This window comes from Lepidochelys kempii, chromosome 5 (genome assembly GCF_965140285.1).
Source record: "Lepidochelys kempii isolate rLepKem1 chromosome 5, rLepKem1.hap1, whole genome shotgun sequence".
Classification (NCBI taxonomy): Eukaryota; Metazoa; Chordata; order Testudines; family Cheloniidae; genus Lepidochelys; species Lepidochelys kempii.
This window is the reverse complement of record NC_136384.1, coordinates 105,657,952-105,681,379: the sequence shown is the minus strand read 5'-3', so window position 1 is coordinate 105,681,379 and position 23,428 is coordinate 105,657,952. Positions and strand designations below refer to the sequence as shown.

Genomic DNA, 23,428 nt, shown 5'->3' with positions numbered 1-23,428 from the left:
ATTATCAGGTGATCCATCCCCTGTTGTACAATCCCGGTTTCTGGCAGTCAGGTGCAAGTAAGGAAATAGGGAATTGTTTGCTGACAGTTTTGGAGAAGAGTTTACCAGATTTTTCAGAGGCTGCTTAAATGTTTGGAGAAATGGGCCTGTGAAGACTTAAACAACTAAGATAGTACTAAAGAGCTGTCAGCACTGTGCCAGCAGGGATTAGAAAGATAGCCAGGAAAACATGAAGCATGATATAATCAATTCATATTATTGCTCTGGTTCCAGTGATTCTTGTTGTTCTATAAGGTTCCCAGGTGTGATGTGAAGGAAAGGGGAAGGAAAATGAGCAAGTCATTAAATATTGTTGGGGATGCAACCTACCTTCTCTCTGGTGGGTTTTTACTGTAGGCTTTGTACACTGATGTTCCCCATTTTTGTCACTGACATTCAAGACAGGTGAGATCAGAAAAAGAATGACTTTGAAACTTTAAAAGGGTGAAAAAGTGAAAAATGTAGCCATTTTCATTAGACTGAGGAAAAAGTGGTCAGTACAAATGTAGCTAAGGAAGACTGAAGATGGAATGAGTCAAAAAGATTTATTATGTAAGGCAATTATTGGGAGAAAAGAGCTAGGGATATTTAGTAAAACAGTAGTGGATGACAGCAACAGAGAAAGAGACAATAACTTTCCCCACAAGTAATGAAAAAAGTGGAAGACTATTTGTAGGAGTTAGGGTTTAACCTTGTCATTAATGTAAACATGTCACTCCCCTTGGATTGCATAGGTATTTGCTGGGAGAATAAGCCCCTGTTGGTGTGCTCACCACACAGAAGAAGGCAAAGACATGTAGTACGGGTTTTAACCAGGCTGCAACTTCATTAGTCAAATTACAGCCATGTTTCCCATCAGGGGAAAGCACAGTGCAGTCACGTGCAGCTCATTGATTCTTTGCCAGTTTTGGCGGGGGCTCCCACCACAGAAGGAGCCAGTCAGCACACTAGGAGTAACCTGGACAGCTTCCCTTGCTCCCACTTCTGAGGGTTGAGGCGAGAGGGGATCTCCACCCCCAGAGAGCACTGCCATCAAGCACATCAGTAGGGCGGTGCCCCAGCATAGTGTCCTGGCCCCTGGTTCACATTTGCACCCATGGGGTAAGACCTGGTGCCCCCATCTCATTAGGAGATATCCTTGAGATGCCCACTATGTTACTTCTTTGGATCTGGAGCCTACATCAGCAAGTTCCTGCACTGGGCAAATGCCAGAAGAGTGTGCCACCTACATGACTCTCACTTAAGTTCAAACTGTGACCTCCAGGAGAGGGAGAATCCTAGCCCTCTGCTTGGTCAAAACCCAACCCCTAGCTAGGAAGGTGAACCCCCGAACAACCTTGGTCAGTCTGTGATATGGGGAAAAAAGCAGGTATAGCTTAGCCCTCAGCCACAAAGTGGTTACCAGCTTAGCCCTCAGCAACCTAGATGAGAGAGGAAGGAGGGGCTGATGGCTGGTAAACAGCAAACAAGAAGTGGCCCTCAGCACAGGACTCCTATCATGGCTCCAATTCTCATGCCAAATCCCACAAGACCTCCAACCTACCCTGGATGTACTGAGGGGGGCTGGATATCTTGCGGAACCCAGCCTATTCTGTTCTTTTTGGCACTCTCCCATTGCGGAAGCCACCAAAACGCACCCTCACTAGGCTTGGGGACCTCCGCGAGATAGAAAAGGATGTTCATTGGGAAATGAAGCTGCATACAATAAAATGGCTTAAAGCTTAAAAGCAGTCCCCTATCTGCTAAATATAACTTGAATTCTTAGAGTTTAAGGAGATAATAATAACTGTAGTGTCTGAGAGGAAAGAACCATCTTGTACAGTAATCACCATTACACTTTTTATAGTTACCATTTGTATATGATTAACATTGCACTACCATGATACTGTCTATCCTAATATGGTAGGATTACTAAATATAGAGAATCCTGTATTAATGTTAATTAGGCAAAAGGCAAAACTGATAAAGAGTTTAATGGCTTCACTGTAGTGCATTTTAGATTAATACTAATGCGACATGGGGGCAATTGCTTAGACACACCATAATTTGTTAAAGATGTTGAGGGACATAACTTTCATTCTTCAGTGTCTAATAATGGGAATGAGTAGATATTGTAATAGAGCTGTGCAAAAATATTCATATTCAGAGCTAAATGGGTGTCTTTTCACCAGTAGTGCTTCAGGTAAGGCATTTCTGGCATTTTGCCAAAATGTGAAACCTGTTACTAAAAACAGTATTTCTGACTGCAAGTTGCTGTGCTTGCTTATGAGTCCCTCCCAAGTAAAGGCAGAAAATTATGCAAGGGCTGGGTTCCAAAGAAAACAAACAGTTAAGCAATCCCTTGAAGTGTTTTGCATCTTTTGTTGACCCACTTAGCCTGTTTTGTATGTTACTGGAGCCCTGGTTATGCAGTGAATGTTCTAACAACAAGACAACTGACATGGCATTGCTCCCCCCAGTAACTGTCAGTGCTGCATAGATGTTCCTTATAGACCCAGTCAGTGTCATTCCGCAACCAACCTTGTGTGACTTCTGTACTCCACTTTAGCATTGCTTGTGTGTGCTAAAAGTGTGTGTGCAGCAGTCTGATTAGCTAATCAAGGTTGTGCGTGGCAGTCTGACACTTGGAAAGCATGACGAAAGCAAGAGAAAGTTAGACAAGATAGACTCACCTTGCATTATATGCCTTGATAGAAATTCATGAATGTGAAGGGAAATGAGTGGTTATGATTTAATGGGGGCATTCCACTAGTCAATGCATATGATAAATTTAATGCATGCTAGCCCAAGTAACTTGTTCACATTCTCAGCTGGAACACATTAGTGTGCAAAGTTGTACTCTCAGCTGATTTTCTCTTAATTTTGAGGAAACCACTTTTTTAACTACTATAATTACTGGCCACATGAACTTAGGAGTCGTCTTAAGGTTGTGGCTGGGCAGGTTGAAGGAATCTACAGCTATTGTTGAGGCAAATATTTGTACTAAACACAAAATGTGTATTTAAAAGTAAAACGGGTAATGAAATTTTATGTGTAACTTAAAACTATACAGTTAGATCTGTTCCAAAATAATATCCTTAAGAAGAGGTTTGTAGCCATCTAATTGCTTACAACAGAAAAAAGGGATGAACACTGTAACCTGAATTGACTACCTGCATGTATTGATTTAGGAAGTTGATTTTATTCCGGTAGGTGAATAGTGATAGCCTATGATAAGAGGGAAATCATAGCCAAGAAACTACACTTCTCCAACTTTTTTTAAAATGCCAATAGGGCTGAAGAGGGATGATGGACCTAAGATATTCCTGAGAAATGAGGGAAGCTACTAGGGTGTATGGAAGGGCATATGAGGAGTACTGCTCTTTTTCCCTTTACTATACTTCAAACAGTGTGCTAAACTTCCCTCTCATTGCATTGAGAGTAGAGCTGGCCTTTGAGGCCTGCAAAGCCAGAGGCAAATCTCAGCTTTTATTTTTATTCAAGTAAGAGTTTAGCCCTTTTCCTTCCAAAAACAGCACTGATAATGTGAATCAGTTGCTAGGGTTAAACAAAGATTTTCAGGGCCTTCCTCTACAGCTGCACAAAGCTGGACTTTGGGAACTATGAAATCCAGTTTGAATTTGAGAGAGATTCCAGAACAATTTATGGTTACCCAGGCTATGGTTGGTGGTGTTGGGCTGTTTCAAGCTGCATCCCAGTGGATTAAGCACAGCACTGTGAACAAGAGAATCCTATATTTGAGTCCCAGCTCTGTCCCTGACTCTCCCTATGACCTTGTTCAAATCACTTAGGCCAAAATTTTCAGACGTAAAAGTGGCCTGGTTTTCAAAGGAGCTGAGCACTTATCCTAATGAAGGCAATAGGGGTGGAGGGCACTCTCCAGTCACTTAGTCGGGTGCCTAATTTTGGGCACCTACGTGTGACAGCTGTGGCCTTATCTTTTCTGTCTCTGTTTCCCCAATTATAATTTTGGGATAATAATACTTGTAACCCCCTTTTCTTCCCTGGGTTACTCGGGAGCAGGCAACACTCACCTGTGTGTCTGGGTGCCTGATGTTGTTGACATTAAAGGAGATCCTGAGTATCCCAGGGGTGAGGCTGGATAAGTGGGAATCCTGTATCTACCTCTCAGCTGCAGTCCCTTTACTCCTAAAGGAAGTTAAAATTGGCAGTGCCTCCACCTGGCTGGCCCCTGTACACACTCAATGGCAGGCCTTGGGAACCTCCAGGAATAAACCCTTTCAAATAGTAGTAATAATAATAATAACCTGTGGCATAGGTCTAACTCAAATACCAATTATAAATAATATACATCCAATGTACTTAAACTAGAGCAAACGCTCATTTATCTTAACAACTTAAAGAAACAGGGTATAACAGAGTAAGATTAAATGTCACTACTAATTTAAATCCACAGGAACAGTTGAGTAAAATCAATTAAAAAACTGCTGTGCCCCTTCCCTTGCACGTACTTTCCCAAACCAGAGTGGGGGTTACTCACGGCTCCTTCACTGCAGGCCCAGCTCAGTCAGCTCTAGGCACAGCAACAGTCTCTGTTCTGACTCCAATGAAGCCACCAACCACCTATGAAGCTCCCTGCTCCATCAAAGTCCCTGCAGGCTCCCAGCAGCAGCTTCTGGCTTCCTAGCAGCAGCTCCTGGTATGGACAGAGCTTCACAGCAGCCATCTCACTCCTCTTCCCAAAATGGAGTCCACCGCCTGCTCTCCCTGCATGAGGAAGTCTCCCCCTCTTTTCCCAAGGCATCATGAGAGTTGCAGTCTCTAAGGCTAGATTGCAGCATACAGGCTTTTCTCCTGGAACACTCCCAATAAAGTTCAGAGGCCCCTCTAGTAAAGGGTGCCTACATACTTTCTACATCAAAGGGGTATTGTGATGATTAATAAGTTAGCATTTGCAAAGTTGTGTCATTGCTAGGATACAGCCAAATGCACACAAAAGCTTCCAACAGATGTGGAGCCTAGTACCTCTAAGATCCCAGCTTCTTTGCAGAATCATCCCTTAATTTTTTTTTCAAAGTTGATACCTTTGCTTACAAGTAAGTGGTGGTGACCCAGAGAACAATCCCATTTATCGTATAGAATGAATGAGTTAAATTTGGCAGTTCCCCAGAAAGTCATCTGACTAAGCCTCCCTCATAATCTTTAGACTAGCACTGTTCTTAATTATGTGGTGATGGTGACCAGGAGTTTATCATGTTTGGTAGGGCACTAAATGGTTTCACAGAACTATCCAGTACACAAGGTGATCTAGACTAATCGTGTCTGAAATGTTTGACATGCTGCTTGATCTGTCTTTTAGTTTAATGTAAAAATTACTTTGTTTAAACCTCAATTTCTTGCTTCCCTTTTGAATAAATTATTATTTCTGAGAGATTAGTCAGTTCTACTAAGGCTGCACAGGAACCAGGGATTTATTATTACTCGTACTTCAGTATTTATATAACTCCTGTTTCAGCAAAGTAGGTACAGCTAGCAGAATAGAAAATGGGATCATCCATCCTTTTTTGAAGGATCAAATAAGATGATGCATTTTTAAGAGAACACATGAAGACCATTTGGTCAGTGAAAGGACAATCCCTTCTTACATATTTATTTCTGAAAATCTTATTTGCAGCATTTTTAATAACTTCCAGTGTCTTATATAGCCTCCTCAGTCTTACCTAAATATGATCTCTTCCGTAGTTCTTTCTTTGAAGACATGTACTATAATGCAAGCTTTGATCTTGTTGTATTCCATGAATCCTGGTTTTATGTTGAGTCACTGATAAAACAACAAAGAAATCATGTGAAATAAATAAATACAAAAGCTTGGAGATACATATCCAGAATTAAGGCTCAGATTTTGCAAGGCTTATACTCAAGTTGAGTAGTATCTTCCTCTCCCAGTAGTTCCCCTGAAATCAGTTTAATCAATGGGACTATTTGGGGAGTACAATCCTGCTGACTGAGTGCAATTATGGTCCTATTGCAGTCAGTGTAAGTTTTGCTGATGAGTTCAATAGAAGCAGGCTTTCACTCAATGTAAGTAAAGCTGGCAGAATCTAGCATTTGCTAGAAAAAGGGTTGTTTCACCATCTTATTGATTTGCATAAGAGAGAAGATATTTAGTCAGCCCCCTCTAGTCGTTATAGACTCATGCACATGTTTTGTTTCACAAATCTAGGATAGAATTATTATGGGCTGGGATTGGTAAAGAGCATTCATAGGTCTGTGGTACTTAGAGAGAGAGCCAAGTACCTACACTTCCTCTTGGTATCAATTATCGTTGTTGATGCTCTTTGAAAATTAGGCCCTTGATATTTTTTTAAAGGGAATTTTAATACATTTAAGCATTTTGTATAGCAATAAAAAAGCGCAGCCATGTTACAACATATAACTCCTTTATCTCTAGGAGTGTTTTCATGTGCTGCCAAAAGGGAGATCCAGATTGAAGGAGCTCCATTGAGATGGTTACTTCATAGGCTGGTTTAGACTGAGCTCTTTGTATAGGGCCATGGAGAAGGATGGTTATGGATTCTCTTACTAATTGCTTCAGAGGAGGCTGTTCAACTGTATTCCTAGCAATGAGTGAAATGAACAGACAGCCACTGTGGCAGAAAGAAAAATGGATAATCAGCCATAAAAAATGGCAGGCCAGGATAGGTGAAGATTGTCCATGGTCCTTCAGCCTTATCTTCTATTACTAGTCATTAATGGAGGACACGGAGATACCTTGAATATGAGATATGTCATTATCGGGGCAAAGGAAGGCAACTACTCTCCCCTATCCTCTCTGCTATTGAAACAAAGAATAAGTGGTTTTTTGACAAATATATTAAGAAAATATATAATATCTATTGTTATCACTCTGTTTCCTCAGTTCTGCACACTAATATGAAATGATAAACCTGCTTGACATATATTCTGGTTTGGTGGGAGGAAATGAGAAGGAGACAATCTGGGAACAAAAAATAAAACAGTGCTGCCTCATCTCAATTATACTGAAAAATGTCATTTACCGAAAATTCTCTCTAGGAGAAGAGAAGAGGATGTTTTTCAGAGGAATGGTTGACTAGTGAATTGGGAGTGTATTTTGCTTTAAAGTACTGACTGTGAAGAAAGCCAGATGGTTGGGTTACCTATTCCACTATAATGAACTATAGGTTGGGCAGATACAGAACTTGTTAATGATAATTTATAGTATGAAGTAAAGGGGGGTGTCTTTTAAGATTAATATATATGTGTGTATGTGTGTGTGTATATATATATATATATATATATATATACACACTTACCCATTATAGATATATAATGTATTCTTAACTCCCCCATACATACCCTTCTTATTATATATTATTGGCCAGTTTTGTATTTTAGCTATATAATACTATAGTACGATAATAATAGCAGGATCAACAAACACATTATGTTACCATCTCATTCCCATTATATATGAAAATTGGGAGAAGTGTGTGATGGTAAATGGGCTCTTGAAAAATCCAGTAATAAGTTTCAGCTTATTGGTTTCCATATGCTTAGAATGCTGGCAGGGCACAAGTGTCCCATGCCTGTTACATTTAAAATGAGATAATAAACTGCAGTCAACCATGTAGGCATTATGAAATAATATAATTATAGTTTCATATAAATATTTATGTGTTTAGATGAAAAAGCAGGTAATTAGTGCCATTTGTTTGTCAAATGCTGTACACTAGAATTTATTGTCTGTTTGTTTGCAAGAGCCTCTGTAGTGTACAAGAGCCTTTTTGCAGTTATATCTGAGAGATTGTAGCAACATTTCATATACAAAATTTGCCTTTATTTCATCACAGTTCTCTCTCTCCCAAGAAGTTGGCTTTAAACTCAGATCCAACCCTTTTGACTTATCCACTTACTCGATTTAGACCTCATTGTTATCTATTACTTCCTTTACAGAGGTTATTATATAGTAATTGTGCCTTTGAAGAAGTCTCATGGAAAGTTTATCAAACCATGGGAAAGTCCGGATGAAATGGAGTTAGATGAGGTACAGTATTTCTGTTTTGACTGTTTCTGTTTCTGTTTTATTAATTAAAATATTTTAATGATTGCATCCCACTAATACACTGATTTCAGCGAGTTTAGTTGTCTGGATATTTTATCTTTGGATTGAGTTACCCTCTGGGGGTGGAAAAAAAGATCTAATTACTTAAATTAGAAGACATTAAAGACATTAAGTTTCAATAAAGCACACAAACTGTCTGATCTTTGTTGGCACTAATATTTTATTCTTTACCTTTTGTAAAGCATAAAGCAAAAGTGCATAAGGTGAAATGAGTTGTCAGCAAAAACTTAATCACCATTGATATGAACTCCAGTAAAGGTCCGGTTGATTAGTGGGCTGTTTGCTAAGGATGTAACAAATGCTAAATTGCAATTTGCACTGCTGTTTGCACTGCTGTTTAACATTTGACTTACCTTGTGATCTTTTTACCTGTTTCTCACATACTGTAATACTGCTGATTAGGAAATGTTTGCAGTATTCTCTATTCTCATGGTACTCTATATTCCGAAATTAGAAACCACATAGGAGAAAACAACCGTGTGTCACCAATTAGCAATATAAACGCCATACTCCAAAGAACAGAGTATAGTGACTTAATTTCAGAAAAACAACTAAATACTTTATTTATTTTGATCTAGTATTACTTCTAGCCAGCCTAGTGTAGATTTCTTCTATGTCTGCATTGAATGTAATTTAATCTGTCCTCATTTTCCGTGTCTGTAAACTGGGGGTAGTGATCCTGACCATCTTTGTCAATCAAAGCCCACTGAAGTCATTTGGAGTCTTTCCATTCAATTCAGCAGGCTTTGGGTCAAGCCCTGTATACTTTCCCCTTTTCCTTTCATCATGGTAAAGAGTATTCTGTAATGGAGTTGCCATTGGTTCTCCATAAAACAGCACCAGGAAGTGCTCATTCAGCAAGTGGTCACCACACTTTTTCCCTACCCCCACTGCCCAAATATGTTTTCTGTGACCTGAACTCCAAGGGGCAAAGAAAACAAGAGGTAATTCCTCATTCTGGGCATCTATTGTAGGTCAATTTAGGAAAGTGTTTTCAATAATCTTGTCCAATAATTGGGAGTTTTTAATTGCTTCAGTGACCAGAAAAGAAAATTATCTGCAACAGCAGGAAAATAGTAATCCTTCATCAGAAGAATGAAAAAGATTTAGTTGTTCTTATTAAGTTATTCAAAGGAAGACATGGTTGCTGGTGAGTAAGCAATTAAAGCCTGAAATATTCTTCATTATTTTAATCAGTTTTTAAGCAGTTTACAGCAGTGTCTTCTTTTTGTTTTGATCAGAATTGGATTCAAAACGTGGAGTACACTTGCTTGAACCATGAATGTCTTTCCTTTAAAAGAGCTGTTGTAAAGGCTATCGGTGCCTTGACGCAGTCCTAGATTACATCAAATGTAGTTAAACAATAAAATTTCCCTGGAAAGACCCATTCAGTAATGGAAAATTGATTTACTATTACCGCCCAATTTTAACCTCCAAAATCCACAGTCAGATTCAGCAACAACAGTAGATAAGTGTGAGTTCAGGATGACATTGAACTTTGTTGCAATAAAATTCTACGGGTCTGTGCTACTGATTCCCATAACAAAGGGTCATTTTAATCATTCTGCAAGTTGTGGTGCATTAATCTGTATAATAGTTTGATAAAGAACATTTATTAATTCAGAAATATTTGGGTCAGGATGGGCTATTTCCTACTTTTTTACTGATATAATTGAGACCACATTGTAGAATTAATGGTGGAAGAAATAAGATATGCATTGACTGGAAAATGAAAATTATTTCTGATAAAGAACTAAAGCCCTTGATATATCTTTTGCAATTGCCTTCAATATATGTAGTAACTCTTGAGAAGGGGGAATAAAATCAAAAGCTGGCAGTGGCTGCACTTCATGCTTTCTCATTCAATTTCTGATGCTTGAAGGGTTTAGTCCCCCTACCTGGGAAAATAAGAACTTTATATTGTTATTATGTAGTCTTTCCCTGACCAACTTAAGAAAGCAGTGACACAAATAAAGGCTAAAATGCACCTATGAGAAGAAAACTCACCAAACTTCTAAATCAAACTGCTGACAAATGATTAGGTCTTTATGGAGGTGAGCTAGGGGAATTTGTGGGTTTTGTCTCTACTGCATCCTTAGATATCTAGGTTTGGGATATATTGCACAGGGAGTTACTCAATATGCTAGATACCTCCAAATGCTTTACAGAAATAGGTTAGCCAAACAGACCTCAATAGCAGGTGGTTTTGGAGCAGTAAATCCATAATCTACCAGTCAAGAAGACTGTACCCATACTTACCTTAGTGTTCTGAATGTACAAGGTGCCATGTACTGTCAGCTCTGATTGAAGTCAGAGGTAGTGGAGGGTGAAAAGCAAGGGTGCAAGACAAGGCCACTAGTTCGACAGATATTATAAGTTTGAAAGCTACCAGGGAGAAAAAATATACCAGAAACTGGGGTTGAAATTCAGGCTCCATTGAAGTTATTGAGTGTTTTGCCATTGACTTCAACTGGACCAGAATTTCACTCTGGGTTCTTGCAGTTGATTCAAGCAGAGTAAACTGTTATTTTGCTTGGTCAGAAACCACGACTTCATTGTTAGTTTATGGCCATTAGATTTTGAAAAATGCATATAGTCATAAAGATATTTAGTTGTTATGAGACTTGGTGACACAGAGTAAATATGTCATGTTTGTAAAAGCAATACGAATGGCAGATGTTATGATTTGGATTTAAACATTATTTAGGAGAATTTTTGTAGTTTCAAGGAATAATGAAAAAAACCAGCAACACAGAAATAGATGTTAAGTCTTAAATGAATTCAAAGCTTTTCAACCTAGTCCTGTTCTAAAGTATCACTGGGGAGAAGTGTGATGTTAATGACATATGGCAAAAACATCACCTATATCTGAAATATGAATGATAGCAAGGGTGCACTTGGGGTCTATTCAGTCATGTGGAATAGATTTTGTAAACCAGATTTCCATTCACACACAGAGCTGTTTAACTGGCCTTGATTGACAAACATCCACCGATGTGCAGTGGTTTATGAAAGGTCTAAAACCCAAATTATAATTATAATACGAACTGGAAAGATGGGGAACAAAAAAATTGGCTGGGATTTTCAAAGGAGGTGTGGTAGAAGGAGTAAGGTGAGCTAATGCCATTGAATGCCAGTGAAGATTGGTCCCCTATGACTCCTTTGAAAATCTCACTCTTCATCTTAAAGGGTGGTTGGAAGCATATACTCCTCTTTGTATAAATATACTGATGTTTGTGGACCATCAGTCAGTAAAAACACCCCACCCTCCCAAGTACCCAAAGGAGCTGGACCTGAGGTTAGGAAGCAGGCAAATGGAACTGCCTATGGAAAGGTGGGTGTATATATATTGAAGCCAGCTGCCAAACTGCCTTCAACTTCCCCTGCCTGCCAGGTATATAACTAAGCTTTCTTCTCAGTGGTCTTTTTCATCCACTGCTGGGAGTGACTTTATCCTGGTTTACCCCTCCCCAGCCCTCTCTTGCCCATGAAACTCCACTCTGAGATGAAGCTAGGAAGGGAGAGAGAAATAGCAGAGTGTTCCTAGCAGCTGATGAAAGCATCTCTGGGAGCAGAGCTGTGGAAAGGCATGTACGTATTTTAGGGGGTGAATGCTTCTTCAGAATCTCACTAGCAGATGCCTTGGGGGCATATGTCATCATGAAAGAATACCTCCCTCAGCAGATCTGCTGTTAGAAGCAACAGCAGACAGGGCTAATGTTCAGGCAGCCTCTGCTCCCCCTCTCCTGTTGCTACCTACTCTACCTAGTACTGACACATGTGAAGCAATCAGAAGGTTGTTTTTTTTTTCTTTAAAAAGGGAGAGTGGCCTTCAAAAACAACTAAATAAAAGTAACATTAATGGGCGCCAAGATTGGTCTATTACCCACTGCAGTCCTCACTTTTACACAAGTGAGGGTCACCTGAAAATTATTCTGGATGCACGTTAAATAAAAGATAATGTGAAAAAATCACCAGAGTTGTTTCTAAATGACATTTTAGAATACAATAATGTCATTTTACAGCAGAGTCATTTACAAGGATCCAACACCTTCAAATGCTTGGGAAGTTCATTTTCAGATCGAGGGGTCCATTACACTAGTTTTTATGCTGGTGTAACTCCACTGAAATCAAAAAATCACACCAACATAAAGCATGTGCAACATGATGAGGAATCAGGCCTTGTATCTGAACTCCATACCTGGTCACTAAGCTGATCTCTGTAATGGAGCAGCGCAGAGCCCAGTATCCAAACACCCCCAACCTTTAAGGAAGTTTGTATCGAAATTGTGCAGCTTGGACACGTTTCTAATTTTAACCCGTTTGAGATTCAAAATTGTAATGAACTGGCATGTTCAGATAATCAGTGTTAACAAACTTTGTTTTAGTAGTGAGTTAAGTTTAAGAGAAAGGAGTGGTTGCTTGTTTGTGTGCTTTTGGATTGTTTGCTGCATAATTAGGAAATACTTGTTCCATTTTCGGGGATGGCAAAAAGAAATGCCATCTAAGTTGCAGGACAATACTGAAAAAGTGGGTGCAACTAGATCTTCCCTAAGTGTATTTTTAAAATGAAAATATATACTAGAAATTACATTTTAATCTCTTTGCTATTGATCTGTAACTTTCCCCTGGAGACTTGCCTTCTGCACTTAACAAAGTAGTGAAAACTTACCCATTTTGTTTGTTTTGTCTGTGAGCAGAAAAACTCAAAATAACCGTGTGACCTTGGAGGAATATAACGTTGGAGACTGAGTCTGTTGCTTTTACTTTAAAATAGGACAATGAATAAGTTTCATGGGTGAAAAACGATGGAACACTCTTAGCAGTCATCACTTGTCAAGCAGGAAAACTTCAGGCTATTTCTAAACAAGTCAAATTAGTATCTGCTTAATGTCAGTATATCCAATGTGATAAAAGATATTGAATAAGCATTTGGCCATTTAAATAGGTAATTAATCAGTGGCTTTACCAGCTAGGCTTTATTTCATTTATTAGTTAACATACAAACATGAGCTAGTATTTAATCTTACTGCCAAATACCCTGATGTATATTTTGGCTTTGTTCGTCAGAGCAAATATTTAATGGGGTAAAGGAAGTTTACATTTTGAAAGGCAGGCTATACAGTTTATGTCTCCGTTGAGTATGTAAGTTCTGGTGCTTAACTGTTGTGGTGGAAAGTGGTCTGGTTGTTAGGACTCTGGGGTTCAGTTCCTGGCTCTTCCACTGAAGTGCTGTGTGACCTTGAACAAGTTGTTTAGAGGTTGATTTTAGTGATGATGAGCATCTGAAACTTCTGTTGACTTCAGTTGGAATTGTGGGTGATAAGTGCATCAAAAAAACATGCCCTTAAACTTTCTCTGCCTGCATTTAGTCATCTGTAAAATGAATTTAATTATACCTCCCTCACTGAGGGTGTGAAATTTATTATTTGTAAAGTTCTTGGAGAGCTTCAGATGAAAGCTGTTATAGAAATCCAATGGACTATTTTGTGAAAATGGATGTTGTTATTTGTGTTCTAATCTCTTCGTATTACAGAATGGTGCTAGAAAGATAGTGTTTGCATTTTAGAAAGTCCCCCTGAAAAATGAAACCTAGGTAATGAAGCCTGAGTTTCACAGGCTGGGATTTTTTTTTTCAATTTTATATTATTTTCAATATTCCTTCCTCAAAGGGAAGTTCATATGCTTTATAGAATCATAGAATATCAGGATTGGAAGGGACCTCAAGAGGTCATCTAGTCCAACCCCCTGCTCAAAGCAGGACCAATCCCCAACTAAATCATCCCAGCCAGGGCTTTGTCAAGCCTGAGCTTAAAAACTTCTAAGGAAGGAGATTCCACCACCTCCCTAGGTAACGCATTCCAGTGTTTCACCACCCTCCTAGTGAAAAAGTTTTTCCTAATATCCAACCTAAATCTCCCCCACTGCAACTTGAGACTATTACTCCTTGTTCTGTCATCTGCTACCACTGAGAACAGTGTAGAGCCATCCTCTTTGGAACCCCCTTTCAGGTAGTTGAAAGCAGCTATCAAATCCCCTCTCATTCTTCTCTTCTGCAGACTAAACAATCCCAGTTCCCTCAGCCTCTCCTCATAAGTCATGTGTTCCAGTCCCCTAATCATTTTTGTTGCCCTCCGCTGGACTCTTTCCAATTTTTCCACATCCTTCTTGTAGAGTGGGGCCCAAAACTGGACGCAGCACTCCAGATGAAGTCTCACCAATGTCGAATAGAGGGGAACAATCATGTCCCTCTATCTTCTGGCAATGCCCCTACTTATCCCAAAATGTCATTGGCCTTCTTGGCAACAAGGACACACTGTTGACTCATATCCAGCTTCTCGTCCTCTGTAACCACTAGGTCCTTTTCTGCAGAACTGCTGCCTAGGTATTTGATCCCTAGTCTGTAGTCATGCATGGGATTCTTCCGTCCTAAGAGCAGGACTCTGCACTTGTCCTTGTTGAACCTCATCAGACTTTTTTTTGGCCCAATCCTCTAATTTGTCGAGGGCCCTCTGTATCCTATCCCTACCCTCCAGCATATCTACCTCTCCTCCCAGTTTAGTGTCATCTGCAGACTTGCTGAGGGTGCAATCCACACCATCCTCCAGATCATTAATGAAGATATTGAACAAAACCGGCCCGAGGACTGACCCTTGGGGCACTCCACTTGATACTGGCTGCCAACTAGACAGGGAGCCATTGATCACTACCCGTTGAGCCCAACAATCTAGCCAGCTTTCTATCCACCTTCTAGTCCATTCATCTAGCCCATACTTCTTTAACTTGCTGGCAAGAATACTGTGGGAGACGGTGTCAAAAGCTTTGCTAAAGTCAAGGAACAACATGTCCACTCGTTTCCCCTCATCCACAGAGCCAGTTATCTCGTCATAGAAGGCAATTAGATTAGTCATACATGACTTGCCCATGGTGAATCCATGCTGACTGTTCCTGATCACTTTCCTCTCTTCTAAGTGCTTCAGAATTGATTCCTTGAGGACCTGCTCCATGATTTTTCCAGGGACTGAGGTGAGGCTGACTGGCCTGTAATTCCCAGGATCCTCCTCCTTCCCTTTTTTAAAGATGGGCACTACATTAGTCTTTTTCCAGTCTTCCGGGACCTCCCCCGATTGCCATGAGTTTTCAAAGATAATGGCCAATGGCTCTGCAATCACATCCACCAACAGCTTTATTGGGATTCGCTGTATTAAGTTGGAGGTCACAATATGGATACTGCATACATATAAAAAAATTATGCAACAAATTGTCTTTGTTTTTCAGAGAAAGGTTGTAATGCATTCTAGAACTTAATTCTGTAGGGTTTTATTAGCGTGGACAATGATATCAAGCACTGAAAATTGATCTAGTTGACCCATGTTCATAATCTGAGCAGTGCAAATGCAATTTAGTATCTTATCTTAACAGGAAAGGCCAAAAATTTAAGGATTGCAAGAGCTGAGATTTAGTGATGCTGACATGCACCATGAAATGACAATAAATGGTATTTTGATAGTTCCTGGCCCTAAATTAAGTTTTCCCATTAAACTGTCAATAAGTTACATTAATGTTGTTTACAGTTATCTTTCTGTTGTCTCTCTCTCTGTCTCTCCTTCTTTCTTCCCCACAGCTACTTAAGGAGATAGTTAGGAAACGCAGAAGCATTCGTTTTGGGAGAGAAGTTGAATTAAAGCCATACATTGCAGCTCACTTTGAAGTTCTTCCTACTGAGTTTACCCTGGGGGATAAAAAGCAGTATGGTGGCTTTGAGAATAAGCAACTCCAAAGCGGTCAAGAATATGTCTTCTTTGTTTTGGCTGTAATGGAGCACTCTGAATCTGTAAGTTAGCTGAATGTTTTTGCTGTTGTTGTTTTTATTCCTAAGTTTACCTTCACTCATTTCTTATACTATTTGTTCATACGATCATTCCTCTGTCCACTCACACAAGGTCAGCTATCTACAGGGTATGTCAGTGCTTTTCAAAAGTCAGCGTCTTTCCTTGCTTATTTCCAGTGATCTCTCAAGCTAGAAGGTAATAGTTCTGCATGCATTTTAATGTGTTGTTTGCTTCTGTAACTGAAGGGTAAAGATCACCTTTTATTAGCACTATTTTGATCCTTTGCAAATTACAGGCCTTGCTTCATGAGACCTGTGATGCAACTACTGAGGCATGAGCTTCACAGCAATATCTTTCACAATTTAAAAAAAGTTCCTTTCTTGCCTGGGGACTGCCATTGAGACAATGGTGTTTGTTGCCAAAAAATCTTTGGAAAGATCTGTCTAATCAGAGACATGAACAGCTAGCTTCTCCAATTATAGTAATTTGCTACCAACTTTATCAGTGAAATGTACGAAAGTTAGAAAATAATGCAATAATAAGGATAATTCCTGAGGGAATTTAAATAATGAGTTGTCTCTTCCCATTATGTAATTCATCTTATTCTTATGTCCCTTTATGCTTGAGTTGTTTTAGCTGCAAGTAAAACAGTAAAAAAATAATTTAAGATAGAAATAGGATTGTGGAAAGATGCTGCTTCATTCATTAACATTTGAACATGCAATATATTGCATGGTGTCTTTCTAATTGATTCCTAAAACTGACATATACATTTGCTGGGCTCAGCCAGTTTAACCTACTGTAGCAGTAATCGGAAGTCTAGTCAAAGACCTCCAGTGTCTGGCAATGCCTTAAATGTGTGGAGAGTTTATTTACTTGAAAACAAGGAGGAAGTTCTCGTTAGTCTACTTATCACTTGTGGCTTCATTTGAAAATGGAACAACTGCTTTAAGAACATTCTAATATAGAACAAAAGTTTCTCTTTTCCTCTTTCTGTCTTACAGTGATTGCAAAGACTGTGTCAGTGGAATGGAAAATCTGTTAATTAATAAAATCCTACACACCACTGAAAAGTTAACCAAAAAAGTGAAAAGAAAAGGAGTACTTGTGGCACCTTACAGACTAACCAATTTATTTGAGCATGAGCTTTCGTGAGCTACAGCTCACTTCATCGGATGCAATGCTGTAGCTCACGAAAGCTCATGCTCAAATAAATTGGTTAGTCTCTAAGGTGCCACAAGTACTCCTTTTCTTTTTGCGAATACAGACTAACACGGCTGTTACTCTGAAACCAAAAAAGTGACTAAATGATGATTTACAGCTGGTGATAGAAGAGCCAGTGTCCTTCTGAATTAAGCATAGGCTTCATGTCATTAAATCTCAAAGTTGAAAAAGAGGAAAGCTTTTAGGTAGAAAGTTAGATATCTGAAAAGCTATACTCACAAATTACCCATACTAAGATTCAATCTTTTCTTTGAAAAGTTTTGATCCTTCAGTAATTTTATATATTAACTAAGGCTGTAATGTCTAACATTGTTGATTTTGGGACTGTGACTGCCTTAAAGATAAATGAACACAAAAAGGTTTGGTTTGGATGTTTACAACTTAAATACCTAATATAACGGAATTTATCTGTGGTCTTCATAGGTGCACAGGCCTTAGAAGGAGGGCTCACTGGCAAATTAAGTTTGTTTTGTCATGGCATCCAGAATCTGCAATAGGATTTTGTAGTTACCGATCTGGCCGTGGGGAAGAAAGAGAGTTCAGATAAATGAGCATCTACGTCCCATGCTCCATTGCTCTCTGTTCTCAGCACATCTGTTCCCCTCTTAGGGTTCCAGAGCCTGCTAGAGTTTGAATCTTGCACTCTAGTCGAGTATTTCTGTATAGCACAGAACTCTAAGTATGTACAAGTGATCAGCAAATAGATTTGTCTTAAAAATCTAACAGTATGAACAATGCCTATACATAAAAGTAGACATCAAGGATTTCATATCTCTTCTTTGGTTCAGCCTATTTGCATAGGGTAGTTTGTTATCACATTTTGGCTTCAGCATTTGGTTCTATCTGCTCAGGAAAGAGAGGCTGAAGGCCAAGTAATATTGCAATAGCAGAATTTCTTGCATCTTCAATTAACATGAAAGCAGAAAAATACTTAGGTCAAGATTCCTTTAAGCAGGATGATGGAACACAGATGATTAAACAACTCTTCATACCTTAGATGAAAACTTGTTATAAAAAACAACAGCAAATGGTAAATGATTTGTGCTTGCTTGTCCCACAGACAACCATTGTCAGTTTCATATTGTCAGTTTCTAAATGTTTTTATTCATATTAACACATTTATTCACTTATATGACAAGACAATTGAACATCATTGGTCAGTACTGCGTAATCATTTTTTTATTGCAACTAGAAAACTGTTTACAGCAATTTTCAGATGTAACCACGTCTGTATTCAAATTTTTCTGACCTGTGAAATTAATAATTATCTAATCCGAAGTGAAAACTTCTTTCTTCATGGTGTCATTGCTAAGGCCTGCATCACATATAAAGTTGCCATCAAGTTTCCGCCTTCTTGCTTCATTAGTGCTGACACCCTGATGTGACTCTAACCACAGTTTGGTTAAGCAAAGCTCCCAAATGAATGGAGTATTTCATAAAGTGGCCTGTCAGGAACTGAGATGACACAATTAGCATGGCTGGAAAAAGCACAGCCTTCAGCCACTCCATCTTAGTCTGGCAAAAACTGAGCTCCTCATCCTCTGCCTAGCATTCCTCATTCCTCCCCTCTTCTCGGTTACCCTTGACAACTCCACATCCTTGCTCTGCTACAGGCTCTGAATTCATCTGTGACTCCTCTCTATCTCTTTTGCCCGTAATAGACCTCTGTCTCTACAACATCTTCATAATCTGTCCATTTCTCTACATTTTCTTTGCTTAAACCCTTATCCAGCTTTCATCTTATCTCAGCTACATTGCTTCCAAAGTCATCTAGCTTTTCTTCTGCTCTGTCCATGTTCAGCCTCTCTTCATAGTCTCTCCCCTTGCCTTCAAGTCCCTAACCCACTTAGCTCCTATCTAGCTCTCTGTTGTTGCCTCTCTACACTCTCCACTTTGTCCCATTGTTTCTGACCAAGCTGCATACTACTGTCGCCTGAGGGCCCACAAATCCCTATATTTAACACGGCCTTCCTGATTGTCCACAATAATTCTGTCCTCTACTCTTTCAGTTCTTTCACACCTCTTCCAGGAAGCGTTTAAATTCTTGTTCCCTCTTCCCTTCCCAGAAGTGCAAACAAAACAAAGAAGTGAACAAACAAATCATACACTACTTTGCTATTCATTCGCTTTTTTCTGTTACATCATCTCCCCAATTCTTCATCATTACATTACCCACTGAGACTGTGAAAGCTTCTGGGCAGAGACCTTGTCTCCTCATTTCTCTGTATACACCTATCACACTTTTGGTACAAAATAAATAAAATAGTAATAATAATAAATTATTTACATTTTAATCTATATAGTTTAGGATTTGAAGAATAATAACAGATATTATAATGCCATTATATTCCATATACATTTATTTAGTTCTAACACAGTTATTTCTCATGCCCCCATTACTTTATCGTTGAATAGAATCATCATTTTCTTACAGACCATGTATGCAACCAGCCCATATTCTGATCCTGTTGTGTCAATGGATCTCGATCCCCAGCCAATTACAGATGAAGAAGAGGGCTTGATTTGGGTAGTAGGACCAGTTCTCGCAGTGGTGTTTATCATCTGTATTGTTATAGCTATACTTCTTTATAAAAGGTAAGTTTACCAAATAGTTCTTTTTAAACTAAGGTGACTTCTAGATATTTAGATCATTTTAAGACAACGTAGGATCAGATAAAATGTTGTTGTGCCATACTCTACATATTAGATGTCATTCTATGGATTCTTGCTTTATTTTTTTAAGAAATTTTATTTAGTTTCTATAGAACTGAAAAGATACTTTGAGTTTTCCCTATAGTTATAGTGATTTGGTGTCACTCTTTTGCTGATGACACTGTATTACCATTTGTGGTATTAAAAATGTTTTTGTATTTTACATATATATGTACATTAGTGTATGTGTACACATGTATCCATATAATCATTTCACTTCCTTTACTTACCTATTTAATATTGCAATGGTAATACGTTATGGGTTACATTCAATCCTGGTGTGAACAGACACAATTCTCATCTCCTTAAAAGTAACTGGAGTTGTGCCTCCTGAAATCAGGCCTCAGTTTGGCCATGTATGTATATGTTTTCCTGTACACCAGGATTAACAATGTAACCAGTAATCATTTACTACTAACACTGGAATCTGATCATAAACTTGAGGAGTCATTTGCTGATTCTTTTTTCATCCTGTATGTTACATCATGCTGCACAAGACACAGATTTTGCCATTATATGAGGGTCAATTCTCCACTGCCTTATACCTTGTTCAGTCATTTATACCTGTGCAAAGTACAGGCAAAGTCTGTGTACAGTACTATCATTTAAGCTTCTTAGCTTTTTACACCTACTTTGCACAAACGTCAATGTGGAACAATGTGGAAGATGGAGGAGAGGAAGACCCAAGGTGGTCAGAAGCCCAGATTCAAAGTTTTTTTCTTTACCCAAAACAGTTTTAAAAGTATATCGGTAATGTACAATTGTTCGTGACTGAGCCATTGTTAAGCCTCTAATATTTCTGCCTAAAACTACCCATGAAAATCTGAGGAAGCAGTAAACATGTGGGGATGTATTTTTTTTAAATACTCTACATTTAATGAAATTATTTTCTGCAAAGCAATAGGATTGTAATTGTACCTATTTCTGATGAAAAAAATCTTGACAACGAATAAAAAAATCTTCATAAGCCTCAAACTACCTGGATTTTCCCCCAAAATGTCTGCAGTCTGAAGCAGCTGAAGATGAATGCAGAGGCCTTCAGGTTTCTGAAAGAGAAATACTCTGTTCAGCGTAAAGAACAGTCCTGAGGCAACCTCTGTTTCGGAATCCAAACAGACATATATTTATAAAGATGACCGTTCGGATCATAATCATATAGCAGCACAGAAGTCATTCTGTTTCTTGCAGATGTTATGCCTCTTGAAAGTTTCTGTTAGTACCTACCTTGTGAGCCCCTCCTTCTGACTATCAGTCATTACAAAAACTGGTAATTGGAAACAGGCTGGAAGTGAAATACTCAATTCATGTCACTACTTCGGTTATCTCAAATACAATATCTCCAAAGCTATTCGAACAAAACAAACCCCACCAAAATATAAGGCAGATCCAATATTTACCCTGGGAATATTGATTACACCCATAATTATGTCCTTCACAGTGTGTTTCCAAAAAGCTGTAGAGGTACACCACATGAGCACATAAAAATTTCTTGGTCAAGAGTGAAGGGAGTCCCATATGCAAAATATAGAAGGCATGTTGTGCATTTTTTATTTACTAGTAGCACTAGTTAGATATCTTAAACAGGGGTGAGTCTTGCCTCTTTTCCAGGATTTTTGATCAGAGACAGCTTTATGAACAGACTTGGACTGCTAATTTCAAGATTACTGTTATTAAATTTTAATATGATGTAGGGACAGTGGTGAGTGATTTGTAAAAAGACTTATTAAAGAGATGAGCCCTAACCCTCTGTTGGAGGAGGCCTAGGTAGTGTAGATAAGTGGCCTGGGTCAATACAAAGCTTTTACTACCTACAAAGTCAAGAAGTATGTGTCTGATACCTTTGTTATTTGTGAGGCTGTTGCAAATAGCTTTCCAGATTGAACCAAAGCCACTGAGATGGGCCTCATACAACATAAAGAGGAATGGGACAGTGTTTGTCTTAAGTGGCGGGCTGAAAGGATGTGAGGCTGAGAGATGCCAAATCTGAGAGATTTTAGGCTTTCTTCCACAGCCGTCAGAGTACAGGCCAAATGTCATTCAAGCTAAAATCAAGAGGATTAGTACTTCTAAAAATGAATGGGAAAACTATTGGACAGCACCCTCTGTCACCGAACGTAGTTGCACTCTGACATCCTACATGATTATGTCTGCACTACGAAATTAGGTTGAATTTATAGAAGTCAATTTTTTAGGAAGCAATTTTATATAGTTGATTGTGTGTCCCCCCATTAAGCACATTAAGTCGGCGGAGTGCATCCACAGTACCGTGGCTAGCATCGACTTTTGGACAGTTGCACTGTGGGTAGCTATCCCACAGTTCCCGCAGTCTCTGCCGCTCATTGGAATTCTGGGTTAAGCTCCCAATGCCTGATGGGTACATATCATCAGTCACCCCTCCCTCCATGAAAGCAATGGCAGACAATCGTTTCACGCCTTTTTTCCATCCAGATGCCATACTGCTTTCAGCAGACAGTGCAGTAGGACTGCTAACCATCATCATCGAACTACCACTTCCGCTGCAACTCTGCTCTCCTGCTCTTGTCTCGATAGCGAATTTCTCCATGTTGGCTGTCATGGGCTCCTGCTTCCTCTGCAACTCTGCTCTCCTGCTCTCATGAATCCATCTCACAGGTCCTCTCTTCATTCTCTGTAAATATCTATTCTTGTGGCATCTGTTGTCAGCCACCGCTTCCGCTGCGACTCTGCTCTCCTGCAGACGCCATACCACGGCAATCATGGAGTGCGCTCTGATCACCACAGCAGTTGTGAGCATTGTAAACACCTCGTGCATTATCCTGCCGTACGTTCAGAACCAGAACCTGCAAAAGCAGGCAAGGAGGTGACGGCAGCAAAGTGATGAGGACATGGACACAGACTTCTCTAAAGTATGGGCCCCAGCAATTTGGCCATCCTGGTGGTAGTGCCCTGGAACGCTGATTATGGGCCCAGGAAACAAGCACAGGCTGGTGGGACTGCACAATGTTGCGGGTCTGGGACGATTCCCAATGGCTGCGAAACTTTCGCATGTGAAAGGGCGCTTTCATGGAACTTTGTGACTTGCTTTCTCCTGCCCTGAAATGCCAGAATACCAAGATGAGAGCAGCCCTCACAGTTCACAAGCGAGTGGCGATAGTCCTGTGGAAGCTTGCAATGCCAGACAGCTACCGGTCAGTTGGTAATCAATTTGGAGTGGGCAAATCTACTGTGGGGGCTGCTGTGATCCAATTAGCCAACGCAATCACTGAGCTGCTGCTATCCAGGGTAGTGACTCTGGGAAATGTGCAGGTCATAGTGGATGGTTTTGCTGCAGTGGGTTTCCCTAACTGTGATGGGGCGATAGATGGAACGCATATCCCTATCTTGGGACCGGACCACCTTGGCAGCCAGTACATAAACCGAAAGGGGTACTTCTAAGTGGTGCTGCAAGCGCTGGTGGATCACAAGGACATTTCACCAACATCAAGGTGGGATGGCCGGGAAAGGTACATGATGCTCGCATCTTCAGGAACTCTGGTCT

At 39.6% G+C, this 23,428-nt stretch overlaps 1 protein-coding gene across 43 annotated transcripts in view; it reads left to right on the top strand.

Moving 5' to 3' along the window:
• Positions 1-23,428, top strand: part of PTPRD (protein tyrosine phosphatase receptor type D) — a 624,822-nt gene that overhangs the window by 483,803 nt on the left and 117,591 nt on the right. For all 43 annotated transcript variants that reach the window (XR_013635846.1, XM_073345345.2, XM_078852933.1 and 40 more), the window contains 3 exons: positions 7,975-8,065; positions 15,768-15,977; positions 19,634-19,794. Coding sequence is in view for 42 of the 43 variants with exons in the window: in XM_073345345.2 (XP_073201446.1) it covers positions 7,975-8,065; positions 15,768-15,977; positions 19,634-19,794 (462 nt within the window). In the remaining variant the exon portion in view is untranslated. The remainder of the gene's footprint in view (positions 1-7,974; positions 8,066-15,767; positions 15,978-19,633; positions 19,795-23,428) is intronic.